The sequence below is a fragment of the Artibeus jamaicensis genome, unplaced genomic scaffold (assembly GCF_021234435.1).
Source record: "Artibeus jamaicensis isolate MK-2021 breed Jamaican fruit bat unplaced genomic scaffold, CSHL_Jam_final contig_391, whole genome shotgun sequence".
NCBI lineage: Eukaryota > Metazoa > Chordata > Mammalia > Chiroptera > Phyllostomidae > Artibeus > Artibeus jamaicensis.
Window position 1 is genome coordinate 30182033 of NW_026521814.1, and position 25915 is coordinate 30207947.

The following is a 25915-nucleotide window of genomic DNA, read 5'->3' on the forward strand; positions in this document are numbered from 1 at the left end:
TTGTCTGCTGGAGCCAAATCTGCACATTAGCCACTTCTCATTTATATTTTTAAAATGCAATTTTTAATTGCAGGCACAGTATGATTTTCCAAAACTTAAAACAAAAAGCTACATTGGAAAGCAGAAATGCTTGTAATGATGTCTTCATTTATGGTTTCCTGTGGAATGATTTTTTAAAATTTTGTTCGTGGTTTGAGTGTATTAAATATCCTTCCACCAAACGGTAATCTCAGTAGACTGTGGATGGGATCAAAAACACTACTGACATCTCTTTGTTTGTTTCTTTAGGGAGTGGGGTAGGTGGGACGATACATGTCATGATGATCTTGGCCTTGAATGTCAAAATGCCATGTTTATTTTCTAGGGCTTGTATTGTATTTATTGGCATTTTTAATATTCTTAGTGCATTAGTGTTAGTACTTAAGGATGTCCCCTAAGATACTCTGTAGATGCAGAGTGATCATTTAAAAATATAAATTAGATCGTGTCACTTTCCTGCTTTAAAAGCACCCAGTGTCTGCTGGCTGGTGTAGCTCAGTGGATTGAGCATGGGCCTGTGAAGCAAAGGGTCACCGGTTCTATTGCCAGTCAGGGCACATGCCTGGGTTGCAGGCCAGGTCCCAAAAAGGGGACACATGAGAGGCAACCACACATTGATGTTTCTCTCCCACTTTCTCCTTCCCTTCCCCTCTCTCTAAAAATAAATAAATAAAATATTTTAAAAAATTACCCAGTGGCTTCCCAGCACAATAACATGGAAACTCCACTGTGGCCCGTGGGGCCATCTAGGATCTGACCTCGACTGCCCATCTGCCTGCCTCTCCCAGCCTCCCCTCATACTCTCTCCTTGGTTCAGTCCCTGTGTCAAATGGGATTGCTTTCTTTCTTCAGTCAGAGCAACAAGCTTGTTCTCATCTCTAGGCCATTTTATTTGCGGTTTCATCTGCCTAAAAAGTTCTGTCCTGCACGGATAGTTGCTTCATATTCTTTCATTCTTAATTTGCGTCATGTCCTCAGAGAAGCTGTCTCTAAACACTATATCCACCTGTCACTTTATTTCCTAACTCTGATTTCCATCATTCTACTTCGCAGCCTTGAAAAAGATTTTGTTTGACTTTTGTTTAATTTCTGTTCTTCTCTCCCCCTCAGTTTGAGAGCATAACTGTGAGGGCAGAGACCCTGCCTGTCTTGCTTACTACTGTTATCTCTGGCAGTAAAGGCAGCGCTGGCCTGTACTGTGTTACCAATTGATGTTAGTTGAATCAAAAGTAAACAAAAGCATCTATTCTTGCTGAAGATAGTGTAGTTCCCATGCTGTCATTGAATGTGCTTTATGGTAAATCTTTAAATCCCCTCTGTTTTACCTCCATGACATCACCCTAGCTAAGTTGCTTCCTGTCTTATCCACAAAGTTACAAACCCATAGACTAAGGCAGAACTACAGAGACAGTAAAAGGACCAGCAGTTGCAAGGGGCCAGGAGAGGTGGGGTGAGGGAAGGAGAGATAAACATGGGGCACATGGGAATTTCAGGGCAGTGGAGCTATTCTCTATGATACTGGAGTAGTGAGTACATGTCATCATGCATTTGTACAAACCCATGGAATGTACAACACAAAGAGTGAACCCTAGTGTAACCTGTGGACTTTACCTAATAAAAATGTCTCAGTGTTTGCTCATGAACTGTGACGTTTGCACCACACTACTGCAGGCAGGGTGCTAACAGTTGGGAAAACTGGGGGTAGGGTGGGGTGAGAGGGTATGTAGGAACTGTTTTTTTTCTGTTCAATTGTTATAGAAACCTAAAACTTCTCATAAAAATAAAGTCTTAAAAAACCTCATAGACATTAATAAAAACTTGCTTGGGTGACTAATGCCGAAGACAAATCCAGGGTTTATTGCCTGGTGGTGGTGGTGGTGGTGGTGTGGTGGGTGGTGGTAGTGGTGGTAGTAAGGGGCAGATACTCTAAAGTGAACTTGCATGTTCAACCTAGACTCGACTTGCTTAAATGTTAGGATTTCTCAAAATTGGTAATGAATTGTATATTATGCCACCCAACAGAAAAAGTTGTAACCGCTAAAATATACAGAACGGGTTTAGAATAACAAGCCACCTGAAGTCATTCCTAAACAGATGCAAATGTTTGGCTTATTTCAGGACCAAAAGAAACGAATCAAGAAACTAGGTAACCCATGCTTATTGAAAGCTAACCTAATTGCATGAAACTATACTATTTATCAAGAGGAAATAAATGAAAATATTTTAGAAAACATTGACCCGGAGTTCATCCACACAGACTTTTTCTAAATTTAGCCTTTTCTCTAATGACCCCAGTTGACCCCAAATCTTACCAAACTTCTGGCTAAATTTAAGATTTGGAAATGTTTTCCTCTTAGGGTTTTAAAAATTATTCAGTGTTAAAGGTCACTTTAACATTACCATTGCAATTATAGCATTATTGTAGTGTCTGTGTTGATATTGAGTAATCAAAACCCAAATATATCTGGGGCAGAATAGAGTTCTTTACATGGCATTGTTTCAGGAGATACCTCTTCACCTCCATCCATATCTTATTTAAAACATATCTTTCTATCTGCTCCTTGGCACTTGAAATTTCAAAATTTCAGTCAATTCCTTTAAGAGACACTCATCTCTTTTAAAATGCAAAGCACTCCCTGTGTGTAGGAGCACATGGGATGTCAGTAATTTGTACCTTTGAATGAATTCAACGGACTCCGTCCCACCAGCAGGTTTTCAACTGGGAGAAGGAGGAGATCCCCGTGGCAGAGGGTTCTCCAAGTCTGGGTGAGGGAGAGGCTCAAGTAAATGCAATTTGTCTTCGGAGCAGCCCTCTCTACAATCTCCCTTAATACACTGCATAGGGAAGTAGCTATGCCAATGCTTAGAAGACATTTAGTGCAACTGAAGCAGAGGCGACTTTCCTGATACCAAACATATGTCACAGCCAGAGGTGGGAAGTGATGGCTTCTGAAAAGCATGAAAGCAAACTGGGGACATTACCAATCAGTCACTCAGGCAAGTGGCACAGGCCCTGAAAGCTGACGGCAGGATCGATGCCTCCTCGCCAAGCTCAGGGCACACAGCGGAGAGCAGGTGACAGCTGTAGACAGCTGGCTGCAGTGCCATTCTGGTGGCTCTGTGGTCGTCAGGACCGTTTTTCAGTTCTGTCCCAAGAACTTAATTTAAAATCAGAACACCATTTCACAGTGACTTATCCATTTATTGAACTGTGTTTTGGGGGAGGGGTGGGTGAGGGTCAGGTCTTTGAAAGAATAAACATCACTTTCCCACTGTGGATTTTCACTTTTTCTTAGAACCCATCCCACTGAAGTTGATAGAGCCATGGTGTCACTGCTAGGTCCTTAGAGGCTGTTAATGCAGTACCATTATGTTTTGCAAATCAAAGTGATAGGATGTGAGGTTTTTGTTGTTGCTGCTGTTATTTTTGTTTAGGGTTAATCTTGTTCTCGGGTTTGTTTATGGAAAGTGTTGGCTACTGTGAGAATGAGGAAAGGAGATATTTAATTATATAAACATTCATGGAGCTCCTTCTGCATTCGAGCCACTGTACAGTGCGCCCTGTGTTCCAGTAGCTCATGGCCAGGCCTGCGAGTCTATGATAGGTGATCTGCTTGTGTGCCCCATCATTTGATACATGGTGACAATGGTGGGTGATTACACTGAAAAATACTTGGCAATTTCAGTAGAATACTATCCAAATTTGTTTGAATAGGTTTGGCTTTTTTCTTTCTTTAAAAAAAAGTGTCCTTTTTATGCATATAGATTGAATATTATTTTAGAAACCCATCTCTAGCCCCAGCCCTAACATGTTACTTTGGTCGAATTTCTACATTTGATTACAAGACATCATTTGGGTGTCTCAAAAACAAACAAAAGAAATTTAATGGGTTTAAAACTGGGTTAATCTTTTTATTCCCTAAGCTACTCATTCACTCTTTTCTGACCAATGCAAAAGATACCCCTGTGCCAGTGGTCTTTAATTCCTCCAGATCCTTTCCAAATTCTCTCCATATTAACTCCAATAAGGTTTTTTTAAATTAACAATTCAGTATCAATGGTATCTGTTGCTTCTTTCCTCATGGCATTACTCTTATGTATCCATTTTTTACATTGACTTACTCAAGGTTCTCAGCAGGCTCCCTTCTTTCTCTTCCTGCTTGAATTTTTCTGTAGGCAAACTCGTCCCCCATCTAGACTTTATTTTCCCCTAATTCAATAGTTGGTATGATCATCACCAAACGCTTTTTTGTTGGATTTTTACCTAGCTTTGCGTGCTCTTTTGCCATCTTCACTTTCCATTTCCTTCTGTTCGAACCCCCTCCTCCAATCAAGTGTTGAATTTGCTGTGCCTTTCTCGTTCTCCATCCTTTGCACTTCCATTCTCTTCCACCTGCAATGTCTTCCCAGCCTTAATTCCCTCCCTATCAATGTCCAGCCCTTTGTTCTAACCTCCAGCAAAACTTACCTCGTGAAGAAAAGATTCATTTATTGAATTTATTCATGACAGTCAGTGTCTGCCATGTATAAAGAACTTTGCTAGATTCTATGTAATGCAGACATGTATAAACAGAGACAGATACCAGCACAAATAGCCATAGTGTGAAGCATGACAGCTCTTTGACTTGAGAGAAATATAAATAAAATGAGATAGGAACGCATGTTTGCCACTTGTAAACACTTTCTCTTTTGACATTATTTTTGCATCTTTATGATTTTGATGAGTCAGCTCAACAAACACGATTTGGATACCCGTTACTGTGCAGGGTACTGGGGAAAAGAAATGGTATGAAGCCAAATTTCTGTCTTTGAAGAAATGGGAAATCATGATAGGAAGGCAGGGGATACCTCCTGTAAAGGAAAGGAGTAGAGACACACAGGGTCTGGCGAGTGAACCAGATGATATTTTATGTCCTGAGCCCATTGAGTCTAAGGACCTGAGTCCTATGATGGACTTTTCACAGTGATTTGTAATATACCTGCTACACTCACTCTTACAGCATGTCAGCAAGATTTTATTTACAAATAATTTTTAAATGAAAACATTATCTAACATTTATATGACTTTTTATTTAGATAGCTGAATTTTAATTTTTCTAATGTTCTCACTGGTCTGGTTTATAATGCATAGACACAAAGTATTTGCCTAACATGTTTGGTCCTTTTAAGTGTTTTAGATTAATGTGAAGACTTTTGGGTAGTTGGTATTTTGGATATAATGTTCAGAGGTGGAAGAGTTACAGGGAACTGCAACTGGAAAAAATGAACCCAAAGCATTTTCTGAAAGCAACTTCCGTGCTTACTTATCTATCATTAACATAAAAGTTAAAAATGTACTGTGGTAAGGGCACCAGATTTTCTGAAGTTAAAAAAGAAAACAAAACAATGTACAGGACATGAGTCAAAGGTTATTTAATCCTTTACTGAGTCAGTTGGGGTGCGATCTGGTGAGTGGTTGATTGTGTTAGCGTGACCAGGAATCTAGCATAAGGAACTGATTGCTGTCTTGAATGACTCTTGCAATGGAATCAGTATACTGGCAGGTGTCCCAATTAAGCCAACCATGGTGAGTCGGGTTAAGTACATTCTCTTCTGTCAGTGTTATTACCAAGATATATTGAGCCTCAGGATGGGAAAAAGTTGTAGGTATGTCTGCAGTAGTTTCGCTTATTGAAATTAATTTAAATTGAAATTAGATAAGTAAAGACACTGTTCTTCCATCCCCCTCTCTCATTATAAAATTTACATGGACCTTTATATTAGTCTGCATTTTAAAAAGTATGTTGGCTTATGTAGTCATTGAACCTAGAAAAAGAAGAGCCTGCTGGCATGTGCCCATCCAGAGCTGGTTATTTAGAAACAAGATGTTGTGCATTTAGTGCACTGAAACTTCCTTTACTCTTGTGAGTGTGGCAGTGTCTTCTGAAGCATTTTTTGTGTGATGGGGGGAATTGTCAGCACTTCGAAGGTTGACCACATCCCCACTTGGTACCAGGGTACCAAAGACACTGGGTGTCAGAGACACGTCAGTAAGCCAGTATTTCAGGTGAGGTCCTTTGTGGATTATCATGCTGGTATCCTCAAAGTTCACTTTACATTCCTGAATATTCAAATTCTTGCAACATTTTTAGTTAAAGGCAGTATGAGGTACTCACATTGGCCTGAAAATTTTGGAGAAGGTTCACGAAGGTTAGTCACCTGTTAATTTTATGTATTAGCTAAATTTTAATGATAGCTGGACAAAATCAAACATTTCTAATGGTTACTCAATATATAGCTGACAATGGCTGGGAAACAGAACTCGAGAAAATGATCCCTTTTTCAGAAAGCAGCTCACTTGAAGCAGCTCCCGTTGCCATCGAATGTGGAGCTGGAAGTCCATTAGCCTGCTCCACGCGAGTGCTCTTGTCCTGGGCCGTCCTAAATCTGGCTTGGAAATGCGACGCAGAGTAGGTCCTGGGACAGAGAATACATCACACACACCAAAGGCTGTGGACCTCTGATAGATAAGCTTGCAAATGTTCCCACCTTAGGTGTGTTGTTCTTTCACCGAAAACTAACAGCCTAGATAGGACTGACTTTGCTGAAAAACAAAAGATGCCCATCTATTCACATTTCTTTTATTGGACTTAATTTTTTTAAGAAATTAAAAATTAAAAGAAATTACCTTCATTCTAGTTAGCAAACATAAGTGTAATAGCAATCAAATGTTAAAATATGCCAAGTTTAATAAAATTTAAGTCTTATTTTAAGCAATCTGAACAAATGAGTCGCTATAGAACCAAAACTAACACCCAGTGTTTTGATCAGAAGGAAGGTAGGAGATAGATTAATTGCATCACTGTTTTTAAGGGAAGAGAATGAAATTGGTCTAGAATAGATTGGTTTTTTATTGACTCACATATTCTAATGTGACTGATTTTCCAAATCTGGTAACTCCTTCTTGAAAAAGCAGTAGGTGTAAAGATAGGACGTAAAGGTAAGTACATTCCTTTCTAGGTTTTGTAGGAAGAATGTTTATAGTTGTTGATGCTGCAAATTAGACCTGCAGGGACACGTAGTCACGGAAAAATGTATTTTCATGATGATTTACTTGATGAATTCTACTTCATTAAATGTTAATCACCAACATGCATTTACAATAGGAATTCTGTGCTTTAATATAATACCCATAATCATGGAATAACTTATTAGTTTAGGTCTGCTCCACCAGGGTGCCTGGGGTCTAGACTCAACTATTTCGCTAATTAGCTGTGTGCATTTAGGCTGGTCAGTTTGGGGGACAGCTTTTTTTATCTGTAAAATGAAATTATCCATGTTTTTAAAAAATATATTAAGGTATTTTTAAAAATTTTTATTTATTTATCTTTAGAGGGAAAGGGAAGGAGAGAGGGAGAGAAATATCAATGTATGTTTGCCTCTCTTGTGCATCCCCTGCTGGGAAGTGGCCTGCAACCCAGACATATGCCGTGACTGGGAATTGAACCACAATCCTTTGGTTCACAGGCCTGCGCTTAATCCACTGAGCTATACCAGCCAGGGCATGTCCATGGCAGTTTTTAAGGTGACTTCTGTATATGAAGTTCTGTGGTTCTAGGAATTTAGATGTAATTCCTAAGAAACTTGGAGTCTGTGGGAGATCTGTGAGTCATGATGTGATGGAAGCTCATCTTTTCAGGGCCATTAAATAGTTGCATTGACTCTGCAGCGATCCCAGGCAGTTGGAACCAACTCCCCAGTGGGAAGAGCTGGGAAGATACTTTTTTTTTTTCACACAGGTGGACAATGTAGTCCATCTCTGAGTAAAAGTGTTACTGTTTTCATTTTAAATAAATGATTTTAATCTTAACTGACAACTTTACACACCCCTGTTGAGGACATCTAATGCCACCCTTTATCTGGGTAAATCCTCTATTCTTTTAGATACAAAGCACTGTCAAGGAAATAAGATCTATTAGGAGATATTCAAGCGACAGAACCAAAGAAAAGCTCTTTGTGTTATCACAACAGGCAAAGGCAACTGGGAGCTGAGGCTGAGGCATCGGACAAGTAAATCAGGCTCCTGCCAGATTCTACCATTTGAGTCAACCTAGCGCTGGCTGGCTTGGTGTCCTGACGTCACCTCACCTGGAGGGTTATGTGAGGGCATGCTTCTCACCTTGGCTTTTCACCTTATATGCCACTTCTGGCAGGTTCTGTACAGAGCTAGAAAGAAGATGAAACTTAACCATTTTCCTCTTCTAAAAACTTAGATAAGTTACTTGGCTGGGAGAAGGTTTGAAATTCTTAATACAAATGTGGTTTAGAATTATTGGTACATTTCAGCCATCCATCTTATTTTTTTTGTCTACAAGTACTATTGGAAGTTGGCTGTGGAGAATCAAATAAAATTATCTTTCTAAATGCAATGAAGGAAATTACAGAGAAGACAAAATGCTCTTTTGAGAAAAGTTCATATGAGCTGTGATTTTTAAGTTCTGCGAATATCAATGATGAGGTATTTTAGAGTGAAAGTTGTGACTTTTATGACTAGTGGATTTTAGGCTATTTTCTAGAGCAAGGGTGTCAAACTCATGTTCACTGGAGGCCATGTCAGCCTCGTGGTTGCCTGCAGAGGGCTGAATGTAATTTCAGCTCCTTAATAGTTAAGGAGTATTTACATTTATATAGTCCTAAAATTATTTCAGTCCTTCAGAGGCAACCGCCAGGCTGATGTGACGACCCCCGGGTACATGAGTTTGACACCCCTGCTCTAGAGAATGTCAAAGGGATGTCCTTCTATGTGGGAGGCTACAGACCACTTGACTGTCTCTTTATGAAGTGATCTATTGGACACTGGGAAAAACAAACTTCTTACGGTATGGGGTTAACAAATCTTACTTGGGGGCTTTTGAAGAGAACTTGAGTTATTTAATTTGTTGTATGTTTTGGTCCTGACTTTATTGTACCTCAAATCATTAATAAAATTTTAAAATTTATTTTTTGATATAGAAAATAATGATATTTTCTGTAGGGATTATTCTGTTAAAAGCTTTGTATTTATTTTCAGTGCTTAATCTGAAAGAGCATGTAAGATTATAGAAAAATGGAGAAGCCTAGAAAAAAGACTAGGAGCAAAAAGTGAGATTAGAAGAGTTCAAAAAAGATAACTATGATCAAAGAAATGATCAAATAATTAAATATTTGATTGTGCATACATGCATGTATAATATATGTATGGAAGAAATAAGTATCACAAAGTAAAATAGGAAAAAAGTGGTTATATCAATGGATAGATGTATTTGGGAATAAAGACGAATAAGGTAGGGTACCCGTTCTACTGGAATTACAATTTACTGGGGAAGTGAGGGATGGGAGATAATAGAGGGAAACAATTAATTGTAATTTAAGTAAAAAAAAAATTGTAACAGACTAAAAAATAGAAGGTTCTGCTGCTCTGACTGGGTGGTTTAGTTGATTGGACTGTTGTTTTGTACACCACAATGTTGTGGGTTTGATTCTTCGTGAAAACACATACCTAGGTTACAGGTTTAATTCCTGGTTGTGGTGTGTACAGGGAGGCAACTGAGTGATGTTTTTCTCTCACATCGATGTTTCTCTCTCCTCCCTCCTCTATCTCTAAAATCAATCAAAACATATCCTTGGGTGAGGATTAAAAAAATGGAATGTTCTGAGATTTTGGAGGTAAAAGAGGAGGGAAGGGAGAATCAGGACACCAGTGGAAGGTGGGCATTGAAGTGAGCTTTGAGGCCCGGTAGGATTTGACCACAGGAGAAGGGAATAAACTAGGGGAGAGGTAGAGGTTGTGGATGAAAAAAAGAAGGGCTCATTAGGAATGGGTTCCCGAGGGAAGCAGGAGAGAGGTGGGATCGGAAGGAAGTGTAGGTGGGAGAGTTAGCCTTGGTAAAGAGGGCACTTCCCTCTTGGGTTGTTACGAAGAGTGTGTGGATGCAGGAAGTGCATTCTTTTCATTGTTAGCGCTGAGAAGACAGTAAAATACTGCCATGAAAACTGGTCACAAATCAATAAAAATGTTGTTTCTTTTTAATTAGAGAATGGTATCATCTATTCTCTATCTAGAACAAAACCAAAAAAGAAATGAGTATATAACGACAGTCAAGATATTAACAAGAGAAATTACCAACCTTATTCTCTCTCTCTCTCTTTTTGCACTTTTCTTCAAAAGCATATGTTTGATTCTGGTTGAAGTGGATTAGTTATGGGCATGTCCTCATGTTTTTTTCTGGCATGCTGGGCCTGGTGACTTTGGAATGTTCCATTCAGACTCAAAATATTGTGTGTACATGAAGGCACATACTCTCACAGGGAACATGGCCAGGCCAAACAAAAATAAAAGGGTGCTGTTTTTTTCTTGAAAGTAAGAGAGATGACAGGAAACTCGGATTTTAATTCCATCTTGATCATTAATGAGCTCTGTTTTGGGAGGGGCAAGAATTTTAACTCCTATAAGTCTTAGTTTCCTTTTTTATATAAATAAAGTGTTGATCATGATAGCTTAGATTTTTTAGGCTTAAAATTAAATGATTCTAAAAGTACATAGAATATTACCTACTTTATTCTTAGTAAAGTCATAGAATGTGTCTTTTTAAATTAATATTTCCTTTGCTTAAATTTTACGAAAACATTTTCTCTACTACTTGAGTAATTGGAACCTCTGATAACTTCTGAAAGTATTATAAAAACTCACTTGATGTTGCATGTTGTGGGTGCTAAGCTTAGGAAAGACTAACTTAGATTGCCTTAATATTAAATCTTTCTCTGCCTGTAAATTCCATTCACTTGGAAACTATAGTGACTCAGGCTACTATTAACCACTTGATAACTTGTTATTCACAAGCAATCTACTTCTTTTGGTAAATTGAAAGGGTTGACTAATACAGTCCAAAAGTTTGACTCAATGAGACCTTCTTGAGCACCTGGTATTATGGTTTTGATAGTCAATTTAGCCCTTCAAATAAGTCACTTTATACTAATTATGGTGGGCAGAATATATAAGTAGATGAATTTTGTTTGGTTTAATTGATTATCATATTTTACTCATTTGAATAGACTTCCTTGTTAGACTATGAGCTCCATGGAGACAGAGATGTGTCTGTTTTTGCTCATCTATGCTTCCTATCCCTCTACTTTCCATAGTGCTCACAAATAATGGCTGCTGAATAGACACTTACTAACTGAATAAATGATAGGATTTTACTCTCGTGGAGTTTTTATGTACTAAAAGTTTGTGATTCAGTGTTTTTTTCCATTTGACAATCTGTAATCATAAACCACTTTTTATATGAAAGTGATTACACAAGACCAGTCTGTTCAACAGCATCTGACATCAAAATGTCTTCCTGAAGACCTTTTATGCCCACTTTGAATTCTGCCTTGAACTAACTCCCCTCGGAATATTGAGCCAGACAGATAAACATAGCATAGCCAGATGAAGCTAGACAACATTTATTGAGAATTGAATAAATTCAGGAAGTGTTAAGTTGCCTATCAGTTGTCTTTCTTGAAACATTTCTTTTAAAGGGCCCCATCCTCGTCTTTCTGATCACAATTTCTTTACCTATGATTATCTTTCCTTTTCTTCACATACAGATTTTCCTCTTCTTCATGTCTCTAATGCTAGCCTTATTTCCCTTACTTCACTCAATATATTAATAACCTCTTGGACATATTTGTTTCCTACACAAATGTGGAAGACAGGGACAGCCCTCTCAGTGTTGGGTCCTACAAGCTCTCTCAAGTTGGTTGCTCTGAGATCTGATCCACTCCTCATTATTGCCAATGAAGCTGGAATTATTCCAGAGGGAGGACCGGACTCTGCCATCTTTGGGCCCCCCAAATCCAAGCTGCCAACTTCATTCATCTGTCCAGTAGTCCTTTAGCTCATCAGATTCCCTATTCTGATCTCATTGCTGTTATTCCAATGCCACTTGCCTTGATGTTGTTGTTGTAATTTGGGGGATGAGGGAGTGGAATAAGAGGCATTCATGAGTGTTTTCTGGGGCCTAAACAATGTGTACACATTTATTCAGCAGTTATTTGTTTGACACCTGTTGCGTGAGGAGCATGTTAGGTGACTAGAGCAATCAATCATGGGGTAGGTCACTGTGGCTGCAGTGTGTTAGAGCGGGTAGAACAGAGGTTTTCCTTCCCTCTCCCATATTTGTGGCTGAGGCCCTGGCTCCCCATTACCGGTCATACTGTGTGGGTCCCTCTGAATGCACTCTTTCCGATGAGCCAGGTTAAGGATTTCTGACAGCCACATTTTGGTGTTTCTTTTGTGACAGATGATTCAGGAGAGCCGGTTTCTCATAGAAATGGCGGACGCGGTCCAGGAGAAGATTGTGCAGTGCCAGAAGGCAGGTACGCTCCTCCCACCCTCACTCATACCTGACAGATTTTTTTTTAAAGTTTGTGTTCTAACCCTTAAAATTCAAATATTTGATGGCATAATTTATACTTTGAGTTCACTTACTATATTTTGCTGTGTATAATGCACATATTTTTACCAAAATTTTTGAAGGAAAAATAAGGATGCTCATGATATATGAGTAGTACTAAATTATATACATGGGTAGTACTGTATAAATGTTTGTAATTTTATTTGTGCTTATGTGTTAAAAGTGTCACTCTAGAAAGCAATAACAATATCTGCATGTTGAAAAATAAATGCTAAACTTCCTCTACAAAAAACAAGTATCTAAATATAAACAAATACATACATAAATAAATGAATATATAAATACATGATTGAATTAAAATGCAAGATTTTTCCCCTGAAAGTTTGGCTGCATTATACATGGAAGGGCATCATACATGGCAAAACACAGAGTCTTTCTTTAGCGCAGAGTGTACAAATGGGGCTGATGTCTGGAATGGTGAGGTTCCTGAATCTGCTTCTGTGGTTTGGGAGCCCACCCAGACCTTTTACCCCCGGTGTGTGAGCTCTGGTTCCACATTGCCTCCCAAGAACCACTACATTTTTACAATTTGAATCATAATCCTTCTCTTCTTCTAGGCTTTTGTCTCATTTGTTCATCCTAATTTCAGAATGTCCTTCTTTTGAAGATGGGATGGGTTATATATGGGTTACATATCTGTGAGACCACACCTGTATTTATGTTTATCTTCATCCAAACCCCGTACTTTTCACTTTTTTGGATCCCTGTCTCCTTGATCCACACACATGGTAATGATTATGATGAAGATGATGACAGTAATGACAATTGCTTGATATATAAGCACATACACATACCCTAAGCACATATGCTGTGTTAGTTCTCATAACAACTCTGCAAGGTAATCATCATTATACCCAATCTACAGATGAGGCACCAGAGATTTTCCAAGCTTGAGTGACTTACTGAAGATCTCAAATTAAAACATGGTAGAGCTTACCTTTGAAGCCAGACCAAACTTTAAACATGGCACTTTTCCATGACTGACAAGCCGGCCTCCCTGTTTTGGTTGATAGGAAGCACAAAAATAGTAACACCAAGTACTTAAATAATGTTCCTCTGTGCCAGGCACTACTTTGAGAGCTTTGTATATATAGACTTATTTGGTCTTCATCACAGTCCCTTGAGCCAAACACTCTACCATTTTGCCAATGAGGAAATGGAGTCATAGAGTTCCAGAGACCTGCTCATGCTCACATACCTGGCGAGTGGTGGAGCCGATCAACGTTAGTCCAGGCTCCACAGTCATGCTCTTACCAGGTGCGGTGTTTGAGATGTTAGCACTGGGAAAGTTAATCCGGTTTTAGGCCGCATTAATAGAAGCAGAGTAGCTGGAACAAGTAGGGTGGTGGTAGGTCCGGTCCTCATGTGGGCTGCCTCAAGCCCGCTCTGATAGGTGTTCCTGGTCTCTGCAAGCTTCACTCCGGGAAGTTATATAATGCAGTGGCCCTGCCTGGATGTCATCCTTAAACAAAAGACATTAGTAAAATGAAACATGTTAGAATGTTTAATCTGGGAAGGAGAAGACTCTAGTGGGCTTTAATATCTTTCTTCAAATGTTGAAAGGGCTGCTCTGTGGAAATGAGATTAGACCTTGTTGGTCTGGGTCTAGTTAGCGCCAAGGAGTGAACTGATATTCCAGGGAAGAGAGACTTTGGCTTCATATCGATCATAGCTCTTCAAAGATGGACTGAGCTATCCGGAGGAAATGACGATGCCTGTCCTTGAAGTTATAAGGCTTAGGCTGAAGAAACAGATTGTGGTGAGGTGATGTTTTTTATAGTATTCAAACTTGAGAGAACAGTTTAGCTAATAATCACTTTAAGGTCATCCCCAAATCAGAAACATTTGGGTGTTTCCAGGAATGCTATTTAAAAAACTTTTATTTTTACTCAACTTTTATTAATTACCAGTGTCATCGATGTGGGCTTAGGGCCTTCTGTCAAGCCATATGGATGGTTCACAGGAAAAGGGAGATATTTGCATCCATCACATACGGTTGCCATTCACACATTATACCATTTCATATAAAAACCAGGAAGACAAACACGATGGATGTAACTTATTGAAAGAATGTGCTTCTTACCTTCTCATGTCTTCGTCTGTGGCTCCTGGTTGTTTAACATGTACTTTAGTTTAATGCAGCGACTAGTTTCCCCCAAGCACAGCCATTCAGTGGGGATGAGCGGAATGGGGGGAACAATCTAATTTAGGGATTTAGAAATTATAAGAGGACAGGAATGGGAAATTATATTTTTGCTTATAATATGTTCAGAAATGCCTATTTCTCTTCAATTTATGCTAAGAATTCTCCCATGTTCTCTTTTCAAAGGGATGGAGTTCCACGAGGAACTTCATAATCTGGGGACAAAGGAAGGCTTGAAAGGAAGAAAACTCAACAAGGCAATTGAAAGCTTTGCCTGGAACATTACAGTGTTGAAGGTAAGTGAAGTGCCAGGGTGCCCCTTTCCCTTTGGTTTTTTTTCCCTCTTCATTTCTTTATCATGTAGAGAAAACATCAATGGTTAAATACACTGATTTGCATTTTTAAGTAACATGCGACCTAATCACTAGGTTCATGCGCTAAGTGATGGGGAGGTGCATACTGGGATTGACATGCTTTTTGCCCTAGTAGCGCGTGAGGTTTGCGGTGCAGTCAGAGGACAGTACAACCTAATTCTGTTGCCTGGTGTCTGTGCGTCTGTGTTCTTATTCACATGAACACTCTGCTCAAGTCAGTATAGCTGTTCTTGTTCGTGAGGAGAGCAAGGCCAAATGTTGCAGGAGAAGAATCCACCGTGAGTGATGTGAAAGAGCCTTAAATGGTCGAATATCTGGAACCATTTAGGATTATTTTATTTTAAGGACAGACTCTATAAATACACTTATTTTTGCAAATAGCTGTGGAAGTCATTTTTTTGAGATTATGATTTGCTCTACTGAATATTAATGTCCGGATTTTAAGTAAAGATGCCACTTTTCATATTTTCTTACACGAAAGGAGAAGTGTTTTAAGCAGTCAGAATAATTTGCTTTTGACAGTACGAGAGGAGAAAAACAGCCACAAACAAAATTAGTCATTGCTGGCATTTAAAGAACACATACTGTGTGACAGGTGCTGTTTTGTAAGGCTCATACGAATGAACATTTTAGTGCTCACAACAACTGTATACTGTTATTATTCTCATTTTACAGGTAAGAACACTGAGGCATTGAAAACTTAGGTACACTACCCAAGGTCACTCAGATGGTTAATGGTGCAGCTGGAGATTGAACCCAGGTGGTCTGCTCCAGAGCCCGTGTCTTAAACCTGCTGTGCAGAGGGATGCTGCACACACACGTGTACGTGAAAATGCTGGGGGATCTGTGAGCTGTGTTACAAATGTATATTAAACATGCAATTCACAGATATTTTGTACTCCATCCATGGAGTACAAAAGACATGCAGACCCTGGCCTTATGAATTAACAGTCTGGGGGCCAGGGCTGGGGCGGGTGGGGGATAAGCATCATTTGCTTCATGGGGAGGGCGGAGCTACCACATCACTGTAAAGAGAAGCTCATTCTAACACTAGAGTACAACGAGGAGGGTGAACTCAATACAAACGATTCCCATTCCGCAAATATTTATGCAAGATTATTAATGTGCTGATCCTTGAGGAAGGTGCTGGGATCCAAAGAACCAAAGAGTAATGCCTGGGCCTCCAGGACTAGCCTACAAGGACCGACAGACCTGTAACTAATAGCGACCATTGATTGTTCAGCACTTGATGTGTGACAAGCACGTGTGCCTAAGTAGTTTATATACATTTCCCCTTGGCTCTTTGCAGCAATTGTGTGATCTTGAAACAACTCCTGTTTCTGATAACTGATCTCTCCCATCTCACAGAGGAGGAAATTGAGGCCTGGGGGTGTCTAAGTGTCTTGCCTTCAGCTAGTGAATGGCAGAGCTGAGATTTTAACTCATGCCCGCGGTTCTAACCATTACCCTGTCCTTGTCCTGTAAAACTTAATCTGCATGACTGAATCCAGGAGCGTGGGCGGGAGCACAGGGTCTGCGTGCAAATCATCTGGTGAGGCTTTAGCCAGGTTACCTAATCTCTCTGAGGGTGATGATGATATCTACCCCCAAGGTTTAGTGAGAATTAAATGGGATGATGCACGCAAAAGATCTAAGCCACAGTTTGGTGGGCCTGTTAGTCGGGTTTCCCTTCTGCACACACTAGACACATGGTCTCCTTGGACCTTGAAATTTTAGCTGACAGAGAGCCTGGGCTCTGTGGAGCCCCTTCACTTCTGGGGTATCTCTGAGAAGATGCTGTTCTGTCTAAGACTCTTCCTTTATTTCTGTATCTTAGTTACTACTTTTCTGCAGCCTTCCTGTTGCTGTTTCAGAGCTCCTGAAAGTCTCCCAGTGAATGCCCCTTCTCTTAAGTTTATGCGAGTCCATTTGCATTGGTTACAACTGGATGAATTAGCAATAACCACGCTGCTAAGATGCAATCTTGGAGTTGGTAGGACATGGCAGGGGCCACCAACAAAATTCTGCATTGCCTATTGAGAAGGTTTCCTTACACACTCATTTACACAAGTGCTCCCCACTATCTAGGGGGAGGCAGTAAAGATTGACCAACGTTGGCTGAGTGTGTGGATTTGGGCAGCTAAAAATATTTCATTCCTAATAATTCCCAACAAAAAGGCAGGAGTTGACAAAAATGAGAAATACACCTTCAGGTAAATGGTGGGTTGGTAGCATTGGGTACAAGAAAGGGGCACTGCCTTTAAAGTAAATTGAGCTGAGACTACAAAATAAAGTCCTTAGTTTTGTGTTTTCTAAAATCTAGTACTACGCTAATCTGATATTAATAAATGGCAGGGAAGCTGGAGAAAAATGTATAGAAACAAAAGATGAATACCTCTATAATGTAATGACTATGAATTGTGATTACTGTGTCCAAATTTTCTAAGCCGGAGGTCAGGACTTAGAATCCAGCAAGGAGGCTGAAAGCAAGATAGTCCTGGAAGCTACCATACATGTGTTTTTCTTTAATTCATAGTTTAGTGCCACACACAGGCCCAGTGTAAAGGCTTGGTTAGCAGATCTCTTGCGTGTCCCCACACTTCTGCCACAGGCCAATGTCCAACTATACCTGTCCTTTTCCTCTCCCTTTCTTTCTCTTTCTCTGCTGAGCACAAAATCCAACTTCTTACACAGCCACCATGTTCATTTCAGTCGAATGATGCTGCCTGTCTCACAACTCAGTCTTCAGTATCTTTTCCGGATAACCCCTGGACCCAGATAGCTCCATCGCCCCTCACCCTCACACACGAACAGTTTCTTTCATTGTCTTTTCTCCATCATGGCCTTCTGGAATAAGTTGTGTTTGGTTATTCACACAACAGTAAAATCTTGCAGTGGAATTTTTCCCATTCTTTAAGTCTTCCAGAAAAAGGTACTGTAACTTCACTTTATAGTCAACCTGTTGTAGTCAGTTGCCATTAATTGTAGAAGTGTTTCACTCATGAGAATTCTAAGATCTCTTGGAAAAGAGATATGAACTTATAATGTATCACTGATAAAACCCAACGTGCTATGAAGAGGAATTAACCTAAAGTCTTAGATGACTCCATCCACATTGTTTCGACTCTTTAAGAATGGAAAGAACTTTATCATAGTGTGGCCACACCTACAAAACCAAAATGCAGAAGAACCTGAAGAGGAGCATTTCAGGGAGCTTTCCCAACATGTATTTTTTTCTGACTTGACCTGTTGACTATTATAAGGAAATAAATCCCATTGTCTTTATGTTTGTAAAAGTTTGATAAAAATTGCTTTTAGCAGGCTCTAGGTCTCAAGTAGAGATATATAGGTAAAATAATATTGAAGAGAATTTATAATTAATGCATTTCAGTGTGTGCTATAAAAACCTGTTCGGTCAATATGCCTAACATTTTCCCACCTAACCTCTTAGCTTTTTATCACTGTTTAAGCCTTTACTCCTTCTGCTTTCATCTTGACAACTCTTTCATTTCCTTGGGAAGAGCCGAGGCTGATGAAGCTGACTTCTCCTCTTTGGGCACTTGTGTTTCTAAACCAGGTCAATTCTCTCATTCAGTCCCAAATTTCAGGCACTCACAGCCCTAGGGAGTATTACTACCTCTGGGAAATTACATAATGTAAGTGTAGTATTATCTTTCTCATAGAGCTTGCAAACCCTTTTGAAGTCTCTACTCATTGCTGAGAGACTAGAGAAGAAGGGACACAAGGTGATGGGCATCCTTCTCTGAAAGACTGAATGACAGCAGGAGTAGTTCCCCTTCACTTGAATGATGGTAGATATTCTAACGCATTCTGTGAGATCCTGTGTAGATGGGGGGAGGGGCCATTCAGCCAGCCTCTGGCAGCCGTAGTGACCAAGCCCCTGGGGCTGCTCTGGCATTTTATAAAGATGAGGCTTGTCCAGTGTCCTCTGAGTTGTCCATTCAAAACTCCAGTGGTGTTTCTGGCAGCTGCTGGCTATTGTTGCACTAGAAGCTGGAGAAAGGCTCAGTTTTCTCCTGAGCCAACTCATTTAGAAAAGAATATAGCTATTTATGACAATGTCTAGAAACAGGTCCTCAGTGACAACAGTGCATTAATCATCAACTATTCTTTATATTGATATTACTATCAATTATTAAAAAACATTAAGCAAAGTGGTCAAGATTACAGACTCGGGAGCCAGATATGTCCCAGCTGGGTGGCCTTGGGAAGATTTCCTTTCGTTTCTGTGCTTCTGAGCCAGTTGGGATGTGGTAGGTTGTGCTGTGGTTACAAAAGCTTGAAAATCTCAGTGACTTAAAACTATGGGTTATTTCTAGCTTCCAAAGCATGTCAGTCACAGGTCAGCAAGGGGTACTTAGGAACTCAAGCTAATGGGGGCTCTATCTTGACAAACGCCGTAGTCCTTGAGGTAAAGAAGCACAAATTGGTTTTAAACCCTTCTGCCAGGTAGTGTCACATGTCCCTTCTGTTCCCATTTGATTGGCCAAATCAAGACCAATGGTCAAATCTGACTTCAGTTCAGTGGTGCAAGGGGGCACTGCCTCAAGAAAGGGAAGCAGATATTGGTGAATATAATCCACCAGCAGCAGATCCTCAACTCTCCCTGCCTCACGGGGTTGTAGAGAGGACAAAAAGGGTTAATAAATTAGTGACTAGAGGAGTTATAAAGCAATGTCTGGCATATAAAATACAATTGTAAGTGTGTATTGTAAGTGTGTTATTAACAAAAAGCCTTCAGTACTTACTATGAGCAGTTAGGTGACTTTCATACATCTTAAATAATTTTAAGAGCAATGCTTTAAAGATACAATTGTTATACCCATTTTATAGTCAGAGAACTGAACTGAGGTTTGGAAGGTTAAGTAACCCTCCCATTGGCACATAGGTAGTGAGTGATGGAGCAAGAATTTAACTCAGAAGCCCATACTGCCCGCCCACTATGTTATCTTGTCAGAATATTTATAGCAACATAATAATGACAGTGTGGGAAGTGGAAGAGACCCCCTTTCCCTCCTCTGGTTCTTTTGGCTGGAGGAATAATCAAATCAACAGAATGACAAGAGAAGATCTAATTTAATCTTACGGGCATGGGAACCTGCATACATGAGAGGTTCAGAGATAGAAAGGGGGATCTAGGATTATAAGACATTCTGATCTCAAGACGAGGCAGTGTATCTTGGGGCCTTCAAAGGGTCATTGCTTTGATAAGAAGAACGGAGGTTTAGCAGATAAAAGTTTACTGTGCCCTGTTAATGGGTCAAAAGAGGTTATCTGTGATAATCTCTTATTATGGGCAAGTTCCTATAACTGGAGTTCCTCTAGGTGGTTAAAGGGAGGGGGCAGAAATTTCTCTTGAGCCTGAAGCTGAAACTGTCTTTCACTCAAGATAATCTGCATAATACTGAGGCACATTTGGGGTGGCTAGTTCTGAACCCTCACACTAGCTTGTATTAACTGAGTGCTTTCTATGTATCAAGTACTATACTAAGTGCTTTATATTTGTTTTCTTACTTAATCCAAAGAAATGAGGGTCTTGTACAGCTAACGAGTATTCCAGTCACTTTGGCAGTGTATTCTTATAGTGCAGAAAGGTACATTGAAAGAGTATAGCTTGAGATCACCAATTCTTATTCACCAAGCAGCTCTGTTCTCTACTCAGCTTCCCAAGTGCAATTTTTAGTGGAGAGAGTGGGTTGACTGAGTGACGTAACTAGTCTCATATGCTTGGCAGTTTCACTTACTTTGCAAATGAGTCAGTGAACTTCCTTTTTGATCAGTCCATCCCCTATGAACTTGGTTAGCATGAATCAGCTCCTCCAGGCCTGATCATCCCTGAGCAAATGGAAGCAATTGAGCCCCTAAAAAGATACCATTGAGATTTGAAAGCAAACAAAACTACACCAGAAATACCAAAGACCTACCCTGAGAACCTAGACGACTTCCTCCTGTTTCTCTTGGACAGCTTAACTGCAGTCTAGACATTGCCAGCTTCTACAGATACAGGAGACAGAGGAAGTGTAAGAGTCCTGCCTCCAGCAAAAACTTTGCAAAGACCAAACTCCGTTTTCTGTTCCTTCCTCGGCTCCACTGCCCCACAGCCTCAGTGCTGCCCAGACCCCCAGTCTGTCTTTAATCACCTTCGCTGGTAGAGCAGAAGCCCTGGGCGCTTCTTCCTTTCAATAACAAAGTTAAGATGATTAGAAATGAGAGGTGCAGTCCCTGTCGATAAATGTCCTTAGGCTTCACTGAGAAGAAAGGAGACTCGAGAGAGGCAAAGTCGAAGAACATTTAAGTCACCAACCTTGAGAAGCCAGTGTTCAAAGAACTTAAACAAAGCTTTTAATTCTGGTCTGAGGGAAATACTGTCAAAGAATACATACAAAATAACAAATTTTAGGGCTGTAAAACTACCCTCTTTTTTTTTCTTTTTCTTTTTTTTAGTTATCTAAGGGTTTAGACCTACAGCACTTGGACAATGAGTCTAGAAACCTTCAACGAATAGAGTTTTTGATAATTCTCTTCTCTGGGGCTAGATTTAGCCTCACCTAAAAATGACCTCACCTAAACATGAGATCAGAATTTATGTTGCTGGAGTCCTTAGAGCTCTTTTTATTTTTCTGATAATTAAAATTGTATTTAAAGTTACAGAATACTTAAAAATAAACAATATCATTTCCTTGGTTTTTTTATTGTAACAGACAAATGTTTCAATTACACTTAAAAACTTTCAAGTTTTACTCCGAAGTGCACTTCGGTCAGCGTAGCTCCCTGCAGGTGGCCGGGGTCAGGCTGCGGGGTCAGGCCGAGGAAGGCTGCGGACTTCCCTGCAGACAGGCGCTTCTTCCTACTGCGAAGGATGATGTTGCTTTTCTTCTTGTGCCTCTCAGTTGCCCTGCTAAGTGTTTTGTCCTGGATGGGATCCAGCGTTCTCACATGCTTGTGGTTATAGCCAGTTCTATGGCTTCAGGCCTTTTTCTTCAGTCTGTGCTTGGACTTGGTCATGAGCACGATGGATTCTTCTTGGAGGTGTGGCCACATACTTCAGTTTTCACTGGCTTCTTCTGTCTGACTGTATAATGGGCAGATGAAGTTGATCTCCACATTTTATGGTTACGTTTTTTACCCCAATTTTTTTTCTATAGCTTAATTGTATTATATTACTCAAATACATTGGTCCTTTTGCCACCGAACTTAGCAATACTGTAAATCTCTCTACTTACATATCGTATCTTTTATGTCTTGCTCCCCCGCTTTTGATTTTGTTAACCCATGGCGCTATGACACCCTAGTTTTACCCCGTTTGTTTTTCCTCTGCACAGCCTCCCACGGCAAAGCCTCCCACTGCCCTCTTCTTTCTTCCCGACTGTTCTTCCAAATGGAATGATCTATACCCGGCATCTTGTTGCGATCTCTTTTCTGCTTTTTTCACACATAACATAAAATTCACCATAATAACCATTTTAAGCATATGGTTCGATGTTATCAAATACATGAAAAGTGCTGTGCGACCATCACCACCATCCATCTCCACAACTCTTTTCATTTGGTAAAACGGAATGTCTACACTCATTAAATAGTAACTCCCCACCCACCACTCCCCCGGCCCCTGGCAACCACCATTCTCCTCTCCATCTCTATCATTTTGACAACTGTAGGAATTTCCTATAAGCAGAACCATGTGGTATTTGTGTTTTTGTGGTTGGCTTATTTCGCTTCAAGATTCATCCGTGCTGTAACACACATCAGAATTTCCTTCCTTTTTAAGGCTAAATATATTCCATTGTAAATAAATAGATCATGGTGCTCATTTAGTCACCTGTCAGTGGACCCTGGGACACATTCATGCTTTAATTTTTGTAAATGATGCTGCTGTGAACAAGCAGCTGTTTGAGGGCCTGATTTCAGTTCCTTTGGGTAAAACTCCAGAAGTGCAATTGTTGGATCCTATAGTAATTCCATGTTTTGTTTTGTTTTTTGAGGCATCATTGCTCTGTTTTCCATGTCAGCTGTATCGTTAAACGTTCTCACCAACAATGCATGAGTTTCAATTTCTCCACATCCTTGCTGACACTTTTCTGTTTTTTTTCATAATAGCCATCATAATGAGTGTGAAGTGGTATCTTACTGTGGGAAAATTTACATTTTACTCCTGATTCATGATCTTCAGCATCTTTTTATGTGCTTATTGGCCATTTGTATATTATCTTTGGAGAAATATCTGTTGAAGTCCTTTGCCCATTTTTTATTTTTTTTGTGGTGGTTTTTGTCTTAGAAGTTCTATATATATTATGGGCATTTATCCCTAATAAGATATTTGATTTACAAGTATTTTATTCCACTTTGTGGATTGCCTTTTCACTCTGATATTTCCTTTTGATGCACAAAGTTTTAAAGTTTTCGTAAGGTCTCATATGTCTAGTTTTTCTTTTATTGCCTATTTTGTTGCCATTGGTGTCATATCCAAGAATCACTGCCAAATCCAGTGTCCTGAAGCTTTTGCCGTATGTTCTTTTGAGAGTTTTATTCTTTTAGGTTTTACATTTTGGTCTTTGATCCATTTGGAGTTAACTTTTGTATATGTTGTTCGGTAAGGGTCTAAATTCATTCCCTTTCATGTGGATATCCAGTTTCCCAACACCATTTGTTGAAATGACTGTTATTTCCTCATTGAATAGTCTTGGCACTCTTGTCAAAATCATTTAAGTGTATACACAAGGGTTTACTTCTGGGATGTCTATTATATTCCTTTGGTCTATGTGTCTGAGTTTATGCCAGTATCACATTGTTTTGATTACTGTAGCTTTGTAGTAAGTTTCTGAGTACTCCAGTTTTGTTCTTCTTTATATATATATATTTGGCTACTCAGAGTCTCTTAAGATTCCATACAAGTTATAGAATGGCTTTTTCTATTTCTGCAAAAACATCATTGGGGTTTTGATAGGGATTGCACTGAATTTTTAGATTGCTTTTGGTAGTATTGATATTCTAACAATATTGCTTTTTTTTGTCGGGCATATTTGAAAACAAAACAATTTTTTATCCTTTCTATCATTTTGCAAGACTGTATTGCAGTGAAAATACTCAAACAATATTACAGAGGTTCTGATAACTAAATTCAGTTTATAACTCACAAAGGTTCTACTCTGGAAATAGAGGTTATAGTCTGTTAAACATAGGTTAAGTGCTCTATCATAAGCAAATTGCACAGAATGGACCACATAACTAATTACTGCTGCAAGATCTACCTGACTGTCTCTTCATGTCTAGACAGCCAGTTGTGTGTTCATCTGCTGAAAAACTTACCTACTGACCTAAAGACTTTCTTGCATTGTTAGGCTAAGTGTGCCTAATAGCTAGTGGAAGGTATCGGTCTAGTCTCTATCTTCTTTATGCTACATTTATTCTTTATTTTTTTATTTGATTTTTAATTTTTAGATTTTTACCTATTATATGCTTTAAAAACAGAATTTGGATTTTGGCAAGCAGTTCTGGTACTGTCATCCTGGCAATGTTTGGTGACTGGAACTGGCAAAGGACAAAATAATGATGACGCCAAAACTGAGGGTCTGATTAGAGTGGCAACCGGTTTAGTCTCATTCAACCTGGCGAGCCCTAGACTCACCTGTGGTCTCAGCCAGCTGCCACACGGTGCTTGTCCTTTACCACCAGGAAGAAGGTTGCAGGTGAGAGAGAATGGTGGATCAGTTTTAGAAAAACAACTTCAATCTCATGTGTCAGCACCATTGTCTCTGTACATAAAATAAAATATTAGACCTTAGGAAGTGAAGAGTATACATTTAGAAGGCTTAGCATCTACTCCCGGGGTTTTATAAGCTAAGCTCGATGTATTTATACTTGGGCTAAGGGTCTAAAACTCCTAGACACATTTTAAGGACCTTGTTATTGTTTGGCTTACTAGTGCAGAATAAATACAATTCTCTCCCATCTTAGGAAGAGGATTTTATTTGTTTGCTCTCAAACATTCATAAATAGGAAAGTACAAACTATAAAAGAGGCTTCTAATGTATAATTTGGCAAAGAGTAATTTGTGTGTGTGTGTATGTGTGTGTAAACTCAAATTCATCCATTCAACAAATACCTGTCAGTTCCTCAAGGGTGCTAGGCTGCGTGCCTGGGAATGCACTGCTGAACAAGAACGGGGGCCCCGATCTCACAGAGCTGACAGTCTAGGGGGAAGGCAGTCACTTAACAATCACACACTGACTTTGTGTCTGCGATCAGTGCCGTGAAGGAGAAGTTGGGCTTCAACCCAATGGGAGAGGTCAGGGAGGTCTTCTATGAGGAAGTACCAGTTGAGTAGAGAGTAAATATCTTCAGCCTTTCAGGGGTTCCAGAACCCGGCCTTGTATCTTGATACTTGAGTGTGGTTGCCAAAACAATCTGAAAATGATGGTGAGAAGAAAACAAGTCAAAATAAATGTGCTGGACTTCCTCACTTTGGTCTGGGACGATCTGAAATGTCTGCCTGGCTCATTTAATTACCATTCATTAACATCCTAGCTGATTTGTCATTATCTAAAATCTGGTCATGAGTCACATTGTTAATTATAAGCAAATTTAATCACCTACCTTCTAAAAATAATAATCCACAGCAACCTTCCATGTCCATGTGCATCCATAAAATTCATTTGACATTATAGCTGCAGAAGAGAATGTTATAAGGTTAGTTTTTGAGAGGGTTCTGTGACTTAAAGTTGAAAAGATTTGGAGAGAGAATTATATAATATAGAACATTAGCTGTATTAGCACTAGAAAAAATGGTAGTAGAACAATAATATGCCTATAATACCAAAAAGGTACGAGTCTAAAACGTCACTGCAAACGGCTCCTGAGCA

General features: G+C 39.6%; 1 protein-coding gene across 1 annotated transcript in view; it reads left to right on the plus strand.

The window, feature by feature from the left end:
- The window catches only part of PLCL1 (phospholipase C like 1 (inactive)), a 304465-nt gene that overhangs the window by 248692 nt on the left and 29858 nt on the right, over window positions 1-25915 (plus strand). Inside the window, exons 4-5 of the mRNA XM_037167573.2 lie at window positions 12345-12420; window positions 14848-14957. Of these exons, the coding sequence (XP_037023468.2) occupies window positions 12345-12420; window positions 14848-14957 (186 nt within the window). The remainder of the gene's footprint in view (window positions 1-12344; window positions 12421-14847; window positions 14958-25915) is intronic.